This window comes from Solea senegalensis, linkage group LG3 (genome assembly GCF_019176455.1).
Source record: "Solea senegalensis isolate Sse05_10M linkage group LG3, IFAPA_SoseM_1, whole genome shotgun sequence".
Classification (NCBI taxonomy): Eukaryota; Metazoa; Chordata; class Actinopteri; order Pleuronectiformes; family Soleidae; genus Solea; species Solea senegalensis.
In genome coordinates, this window is record NC_058023.1 from 32,616,945 (window position 1) to 32,635,390 (window position 18,446).

The 18,446-nt window shown below is 41.6% G+C and overlaps 1 protein-coding gene across 1 annotated transcript in view; it reads left to right on the plus strand.

Annotated features, from left to right (window-relative positions):
• Positions 1-18,446, plus strand: part of plxnb2a.1 (plexin b2a, tandem duplicate 1) — a 57,825-nt gene that overhangs the window by 13,570 nt on the left and 25,809 nt on the right. The window contains exons 3-4 of the mRNA XM_044021444.1: positions 17,157-17,671; positions 18,199-18,446. The exon at positions 18,199-18,446 is cut by the window's right edge and continues 79 nt beyond it. Coding sequence (XP_043877379.1) covers positions 17,162-17,671; positions 18,199-18,446 — 758 coding nt within the window. The 5' untranslated portion in view covers positions 17,157-17,161. The remainder of the gene's footprint in view (positions 1-17,156; positions 17,672-18,198) is intronic.

Consider the following 18,446-nt stretch of genomic DNA (forward strand, 5'->3'; position numbering starts at 1 on the left):
GCTTCTGTTTTTGTATCTAAACCAAATCTGTGATTGAATTCATTCAAGTGTAAAAACAACAAAACAAACACAGGAATTCCTTTGTTTGAAATGTTTGTATTTCTTGTGTTTATCTTAAAAAAAACAGAGAAAATTCACTCTGTGTGAGAGTGTCGTGTTGTTGTCGTCGTTGTTGTCGACGTGTGCGCGACCGTGGAGAGAAAAACACTCAGCAACAGAATCAGGAGAAAATGTGATGTAGACTTTGAGTCGCTTTGCTGCTTTTAAATTGCTCCGTGATTGGACGAGAAGATCCGCCTCTTATTATCAGGAAGAGACCACTGTGTGTGTGTGTGTGTGTCCTCAGATCACAGCAGGACACACACACACACACACCGTGGTGTGTTCAAAGACTCCAGAACCTCAGAGAGACGACGATGAAGAGTCTTTGTTCATGAAACAGCTTGTTCATTAATCTGACTCTCGTTACATAAAAATAACAACAACACGCAGATTATTCAAGAGTTTTTACTTTGGACTGAAAATCAAACACAAACACAGCTGATGTCAAAGAGACGAAGCAGCAGCATCGTCATCATCATCAATTTAAAGACTTATTGAACATTCTCTTGGTCCGTGTTTGCTTTGTTGTTTTGAGGCAGAAAAATCAACGTAACATGAAAATGAGATTAAATGAATCTGGTGGTTAACTGTGTCAAACGCTGCAGAAAGGTCCAAGAGGATGAGCACAGAGAGAGAGGCAGCCCTGACTCAGTGACCTGCTTTAAAACCACACTGAAGAGGATCAAGAAGGTTGTTTCAGTGAAGGTAGCAGGAGAGTTGATTAAAGGTGGCACCCTCCAGAGTTTTGGAGAGAAAAGGTCAGTCATAGATTCTCGTAAACCACTCACTCTCCCACACCAAAATCAGTGATTTTAACATCACACACACAGGAGTTGTTGATCCACTGCTGCCTCCATCACTCAGTTCACATGTGTCGTCTTTAAAAATCCTACATTTGGATCAAGCTCAGTGACACAAAGTGACCACACGAGGCAGCAGCAGACCAGCAGCTCCTGTGTCCATGTGAGCTTAAATCACTGATATTCTCTATGGCTTTGGTGTGTGAGAGTCACTGAATCTTGAATTAAGAGGTTCAAATCAGTGAGTTCATCATTATTTATTCTTTTGCACTAAATAAATAAATGATTGTTAGCTGGAAAACATCTTCTGTTTACTGAATTTATGTCACATTTTCTGGAGTTTAAATATCAGCATTCAGCAGTGACTTTTTATTCCCTCTCTCTCTGTCCTTCTCTCTCTCTGTCCCTCCCTCTCTCTCTGTCCCTCCCTCTCTCTCTCTCCCTCTCTCTCTGTCCCTCTCTCTCTCTCTCTGTCCCTCTCTCTCTCTCTCTCTCCCTCTCTCTCTCTGTCCCTCTCTCTGTCCCTCTCTCTCTGTCCCTCTCTCTCTCTCTCTCCCTCTCTCCCCTCTCTCTCTGTCCTCTCTCTGTCTCTCTCTCTCTGTCCCTCCCTCTCTCTCCCTCTCTCTCTCTCTGTCTCTCTCTCTCTGTCCCTCTCTCTGTCTCTCTCTCCTCTCTCTGTCCCTCCCTCTCTCTCTGTCCCTCTCCTCTCTCTCTCTCTCTCTCTCTCTCTCTCTCTCTCTCTCTGTCCCTCTCTCTCTCTCTCTCTCTCTCTCTGTCCCTCTCTCTCTCTCTCTGTCCCTCTCTCTCTCTCTGTCTCTCTCTCTCTCTCTCTGTCCCTCTCTCTCTCTCTCTCTCTGTCCTCTCTCTCTCTCTCTCTCTCTCTCTCTCTGTCCCTCTCTCCTCTCTCTCTCTCCTCTCTCTCTCTCTCTCCCCTCTGGACAGACTCAGGATCAGGAGGATTACAAGGGTTTTGTGTTTCGTTGCAGAGAAAGATGAGGAGGAAGAGGAGAGATAAAGAGGGCAGTTGAAAAGAGAGGGTGGGATGAAGGGGAGAGGGGAGGATTGTTGTTCAGGTTCAGCTCTCTGGAGTTTTTTCTACTTTTATCTTCTTCACTCGTTCTTTCACCCATGACATTTGTACCCATAATGCTCTTGGCTCAGTTGGTTTTTTACACACACACACACACACACACACACACACACACACACACACACACACACACACAAACACACACACACAGTCTCAACAAAGTCTCACTACATTTCAAATCTTAGTCCTAAACTTGAACCAGATCCTCAATAAAGATTGAGAATCTTATTTCTTTTTCTGTTTCATGAGGACAAATCACTTCAGTCTTCAATAAATAAAAGGCGTCATTTTGGCAACATTAACAAGTTTAATGTGTCATTTATAAAAATATGAGCATGATAAGAATCTGACAGTCAAGAAAAACCATACAAATAATAACAATCCGACACTAACCATGCGACATCGCTGCCGTCACGAGGACGAGGAGGAGGAGGAGGGAAAAAAGGGAAAAAAGGGTGAGGAAGGACAGACGAGCTGAAATGAAAAGGCCGAGCGAGTGAAAGTTGGACAGGAGGTGAAAAATGGCAGAAAACGGAGAGATGAGGTGACGGAGGAGAAGTAAATGAAATGAGAGAAGGGATGAGGCGATGACACAGTGCTGCTGTACTTTTATTAAAAATCTCACACGCTCCTCTGCCGACGCCGTCATTAGACATTTATTGATTTTTTTTCTTCTTCCTGGAGCTTAAATTATTTTCTTCAGGAAAGCGATTTACGTCAATCACAGTGAAAAAAGATTCAATTAACCGTTCACCTGTGTTTCAACCCTGTGAATGAAAAAGTAAAGACATATTTCAGTGAAATACGACGTCTATAAGCAGCTGGTTTGGTGTGGGAGAGTGAGTGCTTTACACACTTCAGCTTCCTGTTGGGAAAAGGTGAAAATATCACAGAAATACGTCGTTTATTCAAAGTAGATTTCATCAACTGTCCAAAAATGTCACTTTCTCCCAAAGTCACCTTCCTCTTCCTCCCACAGGGGGCGCTCAGGGCACAGTCACCGACCATAGACTGTAATATCTCACATCTGAGTCAACAGGATATTGCAGTTTACACGGAAAATTTCAAAATAAAAGTCCTTCGTAGATGAGTGACATTCATGTAAAGTTTTAACCAATGATGGAGGGGGGAGGGTTAGGAGGAGGAGTAAGAGTAACCTTTTCCTACAACTGCTTCTACTGCCATAATTGGATTTCTGCTCCGTGTGTGTGTGTGTGTGTGTGTGTGTGTGTGTGTGTGTGTGTGTGTGTGTGTGTGTGTGTGTGTGTACCTTCTCAAGACGACAGATCACCAATCCACAGGGCACACACACTCTTCATTCACAGAATCATTCCCAGTTTCACTCTCTGAAGTCTGTAAAGTTGGTGAACGTGTGAATTTAACGACACAGAGGTTTTCTAACTTTCATTTTCTCACACGTTTGTAAAATTCGGCTTTGTTCACCACGTCACCGTCAAACATGTGATTCATCCGCGCAGAGTTTATGAAAAGAAACGCAGTCTTTCAGTTTGAAAAAAATTGAAGAAAAATACAGACATAAGAAAAGTTCCGGTGTCAAATTTAAGACAAAATTCACTCCTAAACTACACTGTAAAAACACAAATGACTAAAAATCAGTCAAATATTCTCACATTTGGTCAAATATAGTTTTGCTGGGCTGTAAAACTTCAAAGTGTGTGAAGAATGAAGGTGTCCTGCAGTCTCGTTGCTATGGCAACTGTAAATGATTAAGGAAGTAAAGACAAGGAGCGTTTCTTCGTCCCTGATGAGATTTGATTTGATTTGTTTATTGATGGTTTTAATTGACAGGAGAGACAAATGTGAACTGATCAAACGCTTACTTTTTATCAGTTTTTATATCAGTATTTATATCAGTTTTTTGATCAGTTTCTATATCAGTTTTGATATCAGTTTCTATATCATTTCTTTATCAGTTTTTTTAATCAGTTTTATATCAGTTTTTTGATCAGTTTCTATATCAGTTTTGAAATCAGTTTGTATATCAATTATTTTCAGTATATATATCAGTTTTTATGAGTTTTTTTATCAGTTTTATATCAGTTTTTTGATCAGTTTCTATATGTTTTTATCAGTTTTTATATCAGTTTCTATATCAGTTTCTATATCAGTTTCTATATCAGTTTTTTATCAGTTTTTTGATCAGTTTCTATATCAGTTTTGATATCAGTTTCTATATCAATTTTTTTTATCAGTTTTTTGATCAGTTTCTATATCAGTTTTGAAATCAGTTTGTATATCAATTATTTTCAGTATATAGTTTTTTATCAGTTTTTATCAGTTTTTTGATCAGTTTCTATATCAGTTTTGATATCAGTTTCTATATCAATTTTTTATCATTTTTTTGATCAGTTTCTATATCAATTTTGATATCAGTTTCTATATCAATTTTTTTGATCAGTTTCTATATCAATTTTTTTTATCAGTTTTTTGATCAGTTTCTGTATGTTTTTATCAGTGTTTTGATCAGTTTTATATCAGTTTCTATATCAGTTTTATATCAGTTTCTATATCAATTTTTTTTATCAGTTTTTTGATCAGTTTCTATATCAGTTTTGATATCAATTTTATCAGTTTTTAATCAGTTTTGATATCAGTTTTGATCAGTTTCTATATTAGTTTTGATATCAGTTTTTTTATCAGTTTTTATATCAGTTTCTATATCAGTTTTTATCAGTTTTTGATCAGTTTCTATATCAGTTTTGATATCAGTTTCTATATAAAATATTTTTATATCAGTTTGTATATCAGTTTGTATATCAATTATTTTCAGTTTATATATCAGTTTTTATGAGTTTTTTGATCAGTTTTTATATCCGTTTTTGATCAGTTTCTATATGTTTTTATCAGTTTTTTGATCAGTTTCTATATCACTTTTGATATCAGTTTCTATATCAATTTTTTTATCAGTTTTTTAATCAGTTTTTTGATCAGTTTCTTTATCAGTTTATGTATAATTTTTTTATCAGTTTCTATAGCAGTTTTTTTGATCAGTTTCTATATCAGTTTCTATATCAGTTTTAATATCAGTTTCTATATCAGTTTTGGTATCAGTTTCTATATCAATTTTTTATCAGGTTTTTGATCAGTTTCTATATCAGTTTTTGATCAGTTTCTATATCGGTTTTGATATCAGTTTCTATATAAAACATTTTTATATCAGTTTTTTATCAGTTTTTGTTTATCAGTTTTTATATAAAACATTTTTATATCAGTTTTTTTATCAGTTTTAATATCAGTTTTGGTATCAGTTTCTATATCAATTTTTTATCAGGTTTTTGATCAGTTTCTATATCAGTTTTTATCAGTTTTTGATCAGTTTCTATATCAGTTTTGATATCAGTTTCTATATAAAACATTTTTATATCAGTTTTTTATCAGTTTTTGTTTATCAGTTTTTATATCAGTTTTTATATCAGTTTAAGACAAAGTTTGATGATTTTCCTCGTTCAAATTGTTAAATGAGATTAGTTTTCTTTCATATTTCATCGAGAACAAAAACCTGCAAAAAGTATGAACACACACACACACACACACACACCTTTTCTTTAGGGAAACCACTAAGGCTTTGATATCTACATAAGCACAGGTGTGTTGTTTGTTACAGCTATTGGGGTCAGTGGGAGTTGGTTACAGGAAGTGGAAAATGAAAACAAACACACACACACACACACACCGTGTATAACGCTGGTTTAAAGCCGAGGAAACTGATAGGATTAACAGGTTTCTAATAGTCACACAAACACCTGTACACTGCACTGTAACACACAGAGTGTGTACTCCGTGTGTGTGTGTGTGTGTGTGTGTGTGTGTATGTGTGAGGCCCAGGTCATTATACAGTATAAATCCACATTATTAATATGCAGAACGACTTTAGGAGCTAATACGAGCTAAACACACCATTTTACTGTGTGTGTGTGTGTGTGTGTGTGTGTGTGTGTGTGTGTGTGTGTGTAGCAGAGTCACTCCTGTGTGTAAAGCAGCAACAGCAGTTATTGTGGAATGAGGCAGCTGCAGCAGAGTGATAGAGAGACCTTTAGTTTACATCTCTCTCTCTCTCAGCCCTGAGGATATTTGTGTTTGTGTTTGTGTGTTTGTGTGTGTGTGTGTGTGTGTGTGGTCACTAAAACACACACTCTGGCCTCTTTATTTCACACTTTTTTCCCCTTTTCTACAAAAACGATGATGTATTTTGGAGAGGAGTTATAAACAATTACATTATTTACTGAAAATAACTTGGGCCACACGGTGATGTAGTGGTTAGCACTCTCGCCTTGCAGCGAGAAGACCCGGGTTCGAGCCCCGGTTGGAACAAGGGCCTTTCTGCATGGAGTTTGCATGTTCTCCCCGTGTGTGTGTGGGTTCTCTCCGGGTTCTCCGGCTTCCTCCCACAGTTCAAAAACATGCAATGTGGGGATTAGGTGAATTGGACACTCTAAATTGACCGTAGGAGTGAGTGTGAGAGTGAATGGTTGTTTGTCTCTAGTTGTGTGTGGCCCTGCGATGGACTGGCGAACTGTCCAGGGTGTACCCCGCCTATCGCCCGATGTAGCTGAGATTGGCACAGCACCCCCCGCGACCCTCTGGTGGAGGATAAAGCGGTTAGATGATGACTGACTGACTGACTGACTGAAAATAACTTGTTGTTTTTGTTATTTTTTGAATCTGTCGCCTCATATTTATATTTATCTCAATAAGCTTTTTTCAGGTTTATTCACTAATGAAATCCTGTGATTGACTCGACTGATGTTGTGTTTACATACAAACACTCTGTGTGTGTGTGTGTGTGTGTGTGTGTGGAATGAGACGAGTGAAGATGTTTAGATGAGAGAGTGAAGGTGAGAAGGTGAGACACAGAGAGCAGAGCGACCGCCTCAGAAAATATGAATTAAATATGACGCTGGTGTTTTTCTCGTGGTTGTCGATAAAAAAACATGAAGATGGGAAAAAAAAAACGTACACAGATGACATGTTTTTATTTTCACTCGACATTTTCATTCATCCATCTTTACTTTTCTATAATATTCACTTTAATAACGTTAATAACGGTTACTCCAGCTGCTTAACGCTGCACCAAACCCCAGAGGGAAAATCACTGATGTAAGCTCGCGGGGACACGTTTGCACCGACCCCTCACACACACAGGGGGGCGCTCTGAGTGCAGTACCTCACACGACCACAGTCAAAAACAACAGACTGTCCCTTTAAGTCGCCAAATGTGTAAACTGACACCGTACGTCGACGACGCACGACTATAGCTCAGATTTCACCAAAACAAATGTATAAATATTTAATGAGACAGATTAAAGTAAAATGAGCTCATGTGATTATTTAAAAATCATTAAGAATTCTTCTTATTACGTTGAGATGAATTGAGATCATTAAATTCAAACAGAACAGAAATCAGCTGTAAATTCTGTCGTGTTCCATGAGAATGAAAGTGTGTTAATGAGTGAGAGATGAGTGGATTGTTATTGTTGTCCTGTTTGAATTCATTTAAATCCAGCGTCTCAGTGTGAGAGGGTGAATCGTGAGCAGAGGATATGAAGTGAGGACGGACAGACACAGGAAGTGCCGCGGGCGTTTTTAATATAAAGCTTCTCCTTCATTTCTCCTCTGCAGCAGATAACAGCGGCGGCTTCATATCATTACTGCACTCACTTATCCATACATTATCTCCCAACACCAACATCCCATAATAACTGAGCCTCAAAGTTTGGAGGAAGCAGCTTTTGTCTGTCGCCATCATGGTTCTGTGAAAATGATTTTTCTCTTTATTTTTTTATATATTGAATTCCCCTCAGTTTGTGTCATGTTTACCCGACACGCGCGCGCACACACACGCACACGCGGCCTTTTACTGAAGCTTTTTTTTTTTTAATAATTAATGTAGAAAATAAAATTTTGATTTGTTGTCGCATTAAAAAACTATCCACTCACTCTCACACACCAAAGCCCATAGAGAAAATCAGTGATTTTAGCTGCAGGGACACAGGAGCGGCTGGTCCTCTGCTGCCTCGTGTGGTCACTCTGTGTCACTACAGTATATCCGAATTAAGGATTTTAAAAGCCGAATTGACAAAAAGACACATGTGAACTTAGTGATGGAGGCAGCAGTGGATCAACAACTCCTGTGTGTGTGTGTGTGTGTGTGTGTGTGTGTGTGTGTGTGTGTGTGTGTGTGTGTGTGTGTGTGTATGTGTTGTTAAAATCACTGATCTTCTCTATGGACTTTGGTGTGGGAGAGTGAGTTCACAGACTTCAGTTTCTGTCTCACAGTGAGATGAAGACGTTCAGCTGACGTTGAGTTTCTCGGATCTTAAACGCAGCAACAACATGATCTTCATCTTCTTTTTTTATTTCTGTTTTTCTCTTTAGCTCATAAACCTCATGTTGATACCACACACACGCACACACACACACACACACACACACACAGCCCTCAGGTGTTATATGTACAGGTTGTAAGTTGAAACTCTGGAGGGTTTTTTTTTTACAGCAGCTCAGAAACATGGAAGCTTAAATAAATCATTTTGTGACGAACTCAAGAAAACGGCTCAAACTTTCACTATCAATCCTGTGTGCGTGTGTGTGTGTGTGTGTGTGTGTGCTGCATGTGTGTGTGTGTGCGTGTGTGTGTGTGTGCGTGTGTGTGTGTGCGTGTGCGTGTGTGCGCGCGCACTGGTCTATCCTGGCTCGTTTAGTCGGGCCTGAGCCTCTGCGACTCTTTTACGGCCTCGTCTCTGCTGAAGTTGCAGCTTGAGTCACAAACATTTACACAAACATCAGCAGAGTTTCATTCTGCGCTCTGTAAGTCAACTCTACGACGTGTGTCGTCATGGTTACGAGACGCCGTGTTCTCCTGCATTGCTTCATATTTCTGTCTCTGTCTGTGGACACTGTTCATCCCTTCATTTGTCCACCTGTCTCTACATTCGCGTTCATTCATCCGTACGTTAACTTTATGTCAAATTATTAATTCGTCCATCCTTTGGTTCACTTGTTCATTCTTCTTTTGATTCTTGTGAACATGAAATATCATGAATATCTGCACAGAATGATTTATGACTCACAGATGGACTGTTAGGAGTCAAAGGTCAAAATGGACTCAGAAAACATGATATTTTGAAAGTCAACAGTTTGTTGTAGTTATTGTTGTTTCAGTGATGATGATGATGATGATGGAACAGTCGTGTTTTAACGTCAGACACTGACTCCGCCCCCCTCAACTATGGTCACTTTGAATTCACGTCTGATCAAATCGTCAAAAAAAAGCAGGAATAATCACATTATCCAGGTGTGTTAATCTGACTAAGACTAGCTCCATGTTAGTCTGACTAAGACTGGCTCCATGTTAGTCTGACTAAGACTAGCTCCATGTTAGTGTAAGACTAGCTCCATGTTAGTCTGACTAAGACTGGCTCCATGTTAGTCTGACTAACGTGTTTGTTTACATGACATGAAGAAAAGTGATAATCTGACTTTTAACGTGAATGTAAACACAGTGTGAGTCACTCTGGAAAACAGATTTATCTGTTTAAATCAGATGGGAGTCTCTCTGTCTCTCTCTCTCTCTGTCTGTCTCTGTCTCTCTATGTCTGTCTCTCTCTTTCTCTCTCTGTCTCTCTCTGTCTGTCTCTCTTTCTCTCTCTGTCTCTCTATGCCTGTCTCTCTCTCTCTCTCTCTGTCTTTCTCTCTCTGTCTGTCTCTCTTTCTCTCTCTGTCTCTCTATGTCTGTCTCTCTTTCTCCTTCTGTCTCTCTATGCCTGTCTCTCTCTCTCTCTGTCTCTCTCTCTCTCTGTCTGTCTCTCTTTCTCTCTCTCTGTCTCTATGCCTGTCTCTCTATGTCTCTCTCTCTCTCTCTCTCTTTCTCTCTCTGTCTCTCTATGTCTGTCTCTCTCTCTCTGTCTGTCTCTCTCTTTCTTTAGGTTCTATAATGAGGCTTCTCTTCACTCTAAATCCTTTAATCTGAGCAGGAATGGAGGTTGTATCTCTGTCTGTAGAGAACAATCTCTCCTCCCTCTCTTTTCTCACCCACTCACTCACACACACACACACACACAGAGACACATACACAGAGACACACACGCAGACGCACACACACACACCTTGTCGACGCTGCCTGGTTAATCAGCGCTGTCTTCCCTCTCTGTCTTTAATGTGTGTGTGTGTGTGTGTGTAAAGGTTAACAGGAGCTGCCGAGCAGAGACTTTAAAGTTTGACAAAACTTTTTAAAAACACAAGTGTTAGGGTTTGAGTCTCTCTCACACACACACACACACACACACACACACACACACACACACACACACACACACAGAGGGACTGACTCTATCAGAGGCCTTGGCTGAGCTCCATGTGTACAGTCAGCGCTAATTATTTCTTGATTTGACTTTAGAGAGGCGAGCGCTTTTTAATAAAGTGCTTTTACATCCAGTTCTCGCTCGATTTCTCCCCCCGCGCTCTCTGTGGAGCAGCGGGCGAGAGACACAGAGAGAGAGAGAGAGAGAGAGAGAGACACAGAGAGAGAGAGAGACAGAGAGAGAGAGAGAGAGAGAGAGAGAGAGAGAGAGAGAGAGAGAGAGAGAGAGAGAGAGAGAGAGAGAGAGAGATTTAATTTCCATTGTGTGAAGAGAGGCTGTAAATCTGCTGGATCCTGTCCAGACATAATGACTCGACAACAGGAGCTGCAGGAGCAGCACAAACCACCTCCTCCTCCTCCTCATCGTCACTCTTCCTCACAACAGATCGAAACATGACGACAACGACGACGTCTCCCCCAAAACTTATGTTCCCTCACAACTCAGCTGCACTCTGTGATGAGTGTGTTTCCTGAAGTAGAACGACGCACACACACGCCTTCTCTTATAAATGTGTTTACTAACACGCTAGCACAGGCACTAGCCAGTCAAGCTAAAACAGGGTTAGGGTTAGGGCGCCATTAGCAACTCTTTCTACAATGTTAGCCGTGACAGACACTGGCACCTCAGGTCACTCTGACCATCAAGAGTTTAAGTAGCGCTGAGAGATGAGACTGAGATGTCTGATGTCCTCACAGCACTGTAAAAATAATTTAAAAAAACCCACCATGCATTAAAACGCTGAGTCATGGCGCTAAAACACAGCAGAGGACAAAAACAATGTCCTAGCTTAGCAAGTCATGTCTTAGTGTTAAAGCAAAGCGTCTTAGCATCAAAACGGTGTGTCTTAGCATCAAAACATTGTATCTTTTCATTAAAACATAGTATCTTAGCATTAAGACATAGTGTCTTAGCATTAAAACATAGTATCTTAGCATTAAAACCTTGTATCTTAGCATTAAGACATAGTATCTTAGCATTAAGACATAGTATCTTAGCATTAAGACATAGTATATTTTCATTAAAACATAGTATCTTAGCATTAAGACATAGTGTCTTAGCATTAAAACATTGTGTCTTAGCATTAATACATAGTATCTTAGCATTAAGACATAGTATCTTTGCATTAAAACATTGTATTTTAGCATTAAGACATCGTATCTTAGCATTAAAATGTATTATCTTAGCATTAAAACATTATGTAACAGCTGTAAAAAAAACACTGTATCCTTTATATTGACGGTGGTTCTTCTGCCTCTTTACTGCCCCCTCTCTCCTCCTGTGAGTACTGCACACAGACTTCAGTTCAGGCCTAGTTTTCATGTCTAAGATATTTTTAAAAAGAAGCAGCCACAGGCTAATTCCCTTAAACGACCACATGCTGAGTTCATGCTAACACTGCGCTCATTATGAACGTGTGATGAAGTGATTTTAGTAATCGCCTCACTTCCTGTGCTGGATTTACTCAAGTGTGTCCAGAAAAACCTGGAGCTGTTTGGAGACGAGGATTAAAAATGAGCAGGTAATCAGATTAATTATCCACAGCAGCTTTTTAAAAACAAACAAAATCAACTCACATCCACTTCCTTGTTTAGTCACATGTTCACAAAGGTGACTAAAAGCATCCTACTGGATTCTTCCACTGGGGGGCACACTACAGAATTCTGGTGTCCTTTTCTCACACACAAACACAACTTTCTCCTTTCTGATCTGTTTCTTTTTCATTCTTAAAAGGTTTCACACGTAGATTTTCTGAGGAACACGATGAAGCATCTTCACTTATTTTTGTCCCAAATATCTGGAGCAAACTGGAGAAAAGAGAAATACCAAACTCATTCCTTTAAATCAGGGGGGTCAAACTCAAATGACCTGGGGGCCAGTGAGCATCTAGTCTGGTCAAGCGGGGGCCGACATAGAGGAAAAAAAGTGGTCAAGATAAGATATTCATTATGATATTAGACAGAATTGCAAAGTAAAAGTGCTTGTTTTGATATAAAATGATTCACTATAAAAACATATTTATTTAAATTGAACATTAAGCAAAAAATGAGGAGTATAATTGTTATTAAAACAGCTTAAATATGTGTACTTTCATGTTGAGTGTAATACATTTAATAAAGACATGATTACAACTGAATGTCTTATTACTATTATAAAAATATTGCCGGCAAATACATTTAGTCTTATATTCTGTCTCTATCCCATCACCTCGCACAGTGGTGGGCGGGCTGCATGTAATTGATTGGAGGGCCACATGTGGCCCCCGGGCCACCAGTTTGACACATGTGCTTTAAATCCACCCGGGAACCTGAAATTATCATCACTGCTCTAACTGTTTATTTTCCTGCGCTCTTTCTTTGACCTCTTTATTTAAATGTTTTTATGATGCCTTTTATATCTTTAATGCTGCTGTCTTTTTTTATTGTAAAGATATAAGATTAATGCTGCTGTCTTTTTTTATTGTAAACTTTACACTTGAAAGGTGTGCTAATATAAACCAGGACTGCACACAGTCATGATAGGGCCCTCACGTCCCTGACCTCAATTTTGAATCCACAAAAAAGAACTTTCGCCTCTGATGTGACTTGCCAAAATTCCAGATGGCCAACTTCCTGTTGAGTTGAGACCGTGGTTATGGTCGACTTTTTTCTTCGTCTGTAACATCTTCCCACCGAGGGGGGCGCTATAGAGTCCTTGAGCAACGCACGGGTCTGTGAACTACGGCAATGTGGCATTTTCAGCAGACCTGACGTCTGAAGACGTTTGAGTTCTGCTGAAGACGTTCCTTGGATGAGAGACGATGATGTTGTTGTTGTTGTCGACAAAGATGAAGAAACTCGTATCTAATTAGAATTTCTTTTTCTGTGTCGCCGCAGAATCGTCGTGACTTTATTCAAACACCTGCCAGAGTTTGTTCTCTTTCCCCTCAGAGTCTGACTCTGACGAGTGTTCATGAAGACGCCGTCGCCACTGTGTGTGTGTGTGTGTGTGTGTGTGTGTGTGTGTGTGTGTCTCTGTGTGTGTGTGTGTGTGTGTGTGTGTGTGTGTCTCTGTGTGTGTGTGTGTGTCAGAGATAATGAATGCAGAGGAAACATAAGCACAAGGACACGCTGCTCTCATCACTGTGTATCATTGTCAGGTTAATGGAAGTTACTGCAAAGAAAGTGGTTTGAATCTGTCGCCGCGACGCCGACGACACGGACGCTAAATTACATTTGCATAACACAGATTTAATCTGAGTTTAGCGCCGCGCGTGTTCTTCCTTCTCCTCTCGTCGTCTCTTTACTTGAGTTTGGCACCAAACTTGTGGTGAGATGATATTTATTCAGCAGATTGATTTGGATTTCAAGAAAAGAAACGCGTTGGAATCCGTTACACACGACGTCTGCCCGAGTGTTTTCCTGTTTGGACGAAGTTGTCAGAACTTGTCAAACTGAGGTTTTTGTGGTTCGTGAAGACGTTTTCACAGCTCAGCGGACATTAACATGTCCAGTCACTGAAAGAACATTCATGTCTGTTGTACTTTACCTGCTTCTCTCCTGAAAAGTTTCCTCAGAATTTTCCTCAAGATGAAGTTTTGTTGACATTTGGTCGACAAAATTTTACTCGTAACGTAAGAACTGGAGAAAAGAAACAAATCTATGTAAAGACGTAGGTACTGGACCTACCTACCAACTTAGTTATGTATATCTACCTATCTACTAGCTGATCCTGAACTACCTACCAATAAACCTACAAACCTCTCTGTTAATTTACCCACAAACTGACCGACATGTCGACCGACCTATCTGACAAACTACCTGGAAACCTGGAATCTTATCTGCCTTCCAAACTACCCATCAGTTTATTGACCTACCTGACCAGCTGTTCTTGCAAACTACTACCGGCCAACTGAACTACTTACCAGGGGAGTCACTAACCCTGACCAACCTGTCAGCTGACCTACTGAAATAACAGTCAGTCTGTTTATCTACTCAGAAACAAACACACCTACTTATCTTATCTACCTACTAACCTACATAACTGTTTAACAACCAGTTTCTGCATCTAACTATCTACTTACCAACAAACTGACCTACTTATCTTTTTATCTACCAACTGACTAAACTACCTACTAACAGACCTACTGTCTGTCTGAACTACCTACCGATGGACATACCTACCTTCTTATCTGCCTACCAGATTATCGACCTACCCGACCAGCTGGTCTTGCAAACTACTACCGGCCGACTGAACGAGTGGAGCCACTGACCTACCTGATTATTTACCTGCCTACAAACTGACCCTAACTCTACGTGCCTACCAAAGTTTATGCATCTACCTACCAATCTGTCAGCCAACCAATCAAAATAATTATCGACTTACCAACAAACTGACCAACCGCTCTGTCTACCTACCATTGACCTACCATTGGACCAACCTTCAGCACCTTCTTATCAGCCTACCAACCCACATTTCTAAATGTTGGTACCACCGTTTGTTTCCCTGCTACTAACTGATGTACCGATCTTATCTGTTTATTGACCGACCTTTAGACAGTCGCAGATATCGCGTCGAGCCACTCGTCTGCTTTGTTTGTCGTGAACCAGGAAACTTGAAACTCACGTGATTGTTGTTTCATGACATTATCACGCAGATCTGAGATTTTAAGAATGATTCTAAACAGGCGGGACTTGTGTGTGTTAGAGAATCATTCATTCACAGTGAAGTGGTTAAAGATACGAGTTCATTCATGAATTCTCCTCATTGTGTCATTCTGAGTGAACTCAGTCTGTGTCTCTGTCACTTTCCGTCTGTCTGTCCTCGCTGTCCCCGCCCTGCTGACTGTGTGTGTGTGTGTGTGTGTGTGTGTGTGTGTGTGAGAGTTGAGTCTCCCTGGTTCTCGTGGCTGTTTCACTTACTTTGTCTAAGCCGTGTTTTCCTTCTGGACTCTTCATTACTAAACCAATAAGAGCTGCATTTCCCCGCGGGCTTGACCAATCACAGCGCTTGTGTCCCCCGCGGCTCCGACCAATCAGCTTCAGCCCCATGTCATGAATGGCTAATGAGGCTCGGTGGTGGGCGTGAATATAAATGAGCGTCTTAAATAAGACAAGCTTTCTGCTGAGGACATGTTTGTCCACACTGTGTCCACACTGTGTCCGTCTGTCTGTATGTGGTGGAGTGTGTGACAGATGCATGTGAGCCTCAGTGTGGGCTCTGTCGCCCCCGGTGAGTCATAAACGTACTGCAGCTGAAACCATCAGTGGTCGTTTAAGGCAACAGATAAAAAGAGTTGGACATGTGGGTAGGCGGTGGCAGAGGACAGGACCTGGGCTTGTAACTGGAGGGTCACTGGCTGTCTCTCTCTCTCTCTCTCTCTCTCTCTCCCTCCCCGCCCCTCGCTCTCTCTCACCAGTAGGGGGCAGTACGGTGAAAACAACAGCTTTTGACCTGCAATGACGTTCAAGGCAGCCATCTTGAATTATCAATGTAGGGCGTGGCTTATATTACTTTGATGACAGATTTATTTTTAATGTTTGACTAACTTCCTGTCCATTGCTGGCATTAGCATTCATCTCTCTCCTCACTGTTTACATGCTGCAGTTAGCATTCTGTTACTGTTAGCATTTGATCATGACAAAGAAAATGTAAAGTGAGGGGGGCGGGGCATTTACTCGCCAACAAACAGTTTCCATGTACACTGGAAGTCGGAACTGGTGAGAAAGTCGCAAAACAAATTGACACAAACACATCTTTGGCTAGCTAGTATTAGCAATACCATTCTATAACTTTGTCGCAACATTTCCACGGATAAAAATTGAACAGTACAATGTTTAGGACTTTTTAGTGGCAGCCATCTTGGAATCACATGTCAGGTTTGAGTTGCTCCCGTTCTGGCTCCTGATTGGACAAACCGTTGCAGGATTGCAGGGACATTTTTCTCCCAGATTTACTGAAGTAGAGTCTGATTTAAAAAAGAAAAAAGAAAATGGGATTCAGAGTCTTTGTGAGTGTCGGTGTCTCACAGACTCTGGGGTTTTTAACGTCTCCACTGCAGCCACTGGTGATATGTGTGCTAATTTATTCGAGCAGGTGGGCGGAGAGATAAGTCTTTTCACACTAATAAATCCCTTTGCAGTGAAACCGTCTGAAGTGAATTCATTTCCCAGAGAGACAGAGACGTAATTGACCGCCAATCACAGGCTGTCTGATAGCTTCTCAGCTGTGATTGGCCGCGCGGACGCCTGATCACGAAGGCGTGAATAAAGCAACATGAGGCGACTCGTGCCGCGGGGTGATTAATTACGTGGCCGAGTGTCGCCGGGATGGAAAAAACACTCGGGGAAATTGGAGAGAAGGGAAAAAAAAATATACTATCAGTGAATTCCACATTGATTTTAACGTGAATCTGTGCAGAATAACGTGGACGGTCGTTTGTAAACAGCACGAGATTATTAGAGGAGAGACGTGTTACAGCAACAGGCCGCGGCTTTAATCTCTCACACACACACACACACACACACACACACATTAATGGGAGGTGAAGTTCAGTGTATCCGACAGCTAATTGCTTCACTCAGTCTCTGTTTCAAAGCCACACACACACACACACACACACACACACACACACACACACAATCTGGTTTCCATGTCTTCTGAGGACATTGCATTGACTTACATTAATTTCCTGGACACTTAATCTAACCTGCAAAATAATTGAGATTCATTTCAAATAAAGTGGGAAAAAAAAACGTTAAAGAATATAAACGCAGTTTTTTTTTTTCTGTTCTGTGTTTTTTTCAGATACGATGGAGCGGTGGTGGGCGTGGCCGCTCGCCCTGCTCGTCCTGGCGACGGTCTCCTCGGGCCCCTCCCACTGCGATAACGCGTTCCCGTCCGACACTCTGATCAACAACGTGGTCGCCAACCCCACGACGGGCCGGCTGTACGTCGGCGCCGTCAACCACCTGTACCAGCTCGGCCCCGACCTCCAGGTCGAGTCCCACGCCGAGACCGGACCCAAGCGGGACAACAGGCAGTGCACGCCACCCATCACCGACTCCTGCGAGGAGGCGGTGGACACGGACAACCACAACAAGCTGCTGCTGGTCCACGGCGCCAAGGACACCCTGGTGGTGTGCGGCAGCGTCTTCAGGGGAATGTGTTCCCTGAGGAACCTGAGCAACGTGGAGCAGGTCCTCTACTTCTGCGACACCAAAGGGGAGAAGTCGTACGTGGCGAGTGCCGAGGAGAGCGTCTCTGTGGTGGGAGTGATGTCGTTCTTCATGAGGGACGCGCAGAACTTCTCCGTGTTCTTGGTGAGTGGGAAAACCACGTTAGACAGGATTTAGGTCCGATAAGAACTTCACAAGATGAATAAAAACCTTTCTGATGTTGAGTGACCTTTGGACTCCAAGCTTTAAATGTTCAGGGAAACCCTTGAATCCAGGACAAAGTTAGTATCAGATATGAGAAAATGTCTTCATTTAACCTGCGAGTCCCAGTGAACGTTTGAAACCATGTTCACGAGGGAGAAAATGATGATGTTTGACCTTTGACCACCAAGCGTTAGTCAGTTCATCATAAGATAACGAGCCACCTCATCAGGTCACTTTTGAATCCAAGTGAACGTTTGTGGCAGATGTTCCTAAAATGACACAATAATAAGAAGGTGTCAAGGTCACGATGACCTTCAACGTTTGACAATCCAAGTGAACGTTTGGACCTAATTTAAAACGATTCCTTCAAGATGTTCTTGAAGTTTGTTCATTCAGAAGAGCGTCGTCGACATAGTGCTTGAGTTTGAGAAGAAGTAAATGATGACATGTGTGCGGTGTGTCTGCAGGTGGGCAAAGGCTACGGCAGCCATGACAGCACAAAGCTGATCTCCACCCGGATCCTGGAGGGCTACAAGGACTGGGTGGTGTTCGACAGCATCATCGAGGCGTCGGCGGTGCAGGCCAACCCCTTCGTCCTGCGCTACCTCCACGACTTCCGCTTCGCCTTCAAAGACGACGTCTACGTGTACTTCCTGTTCTCGCGGACGCTCGGCGTGCAGGACACCAAGAACTTCACCTTCATCTCCAGGATGTG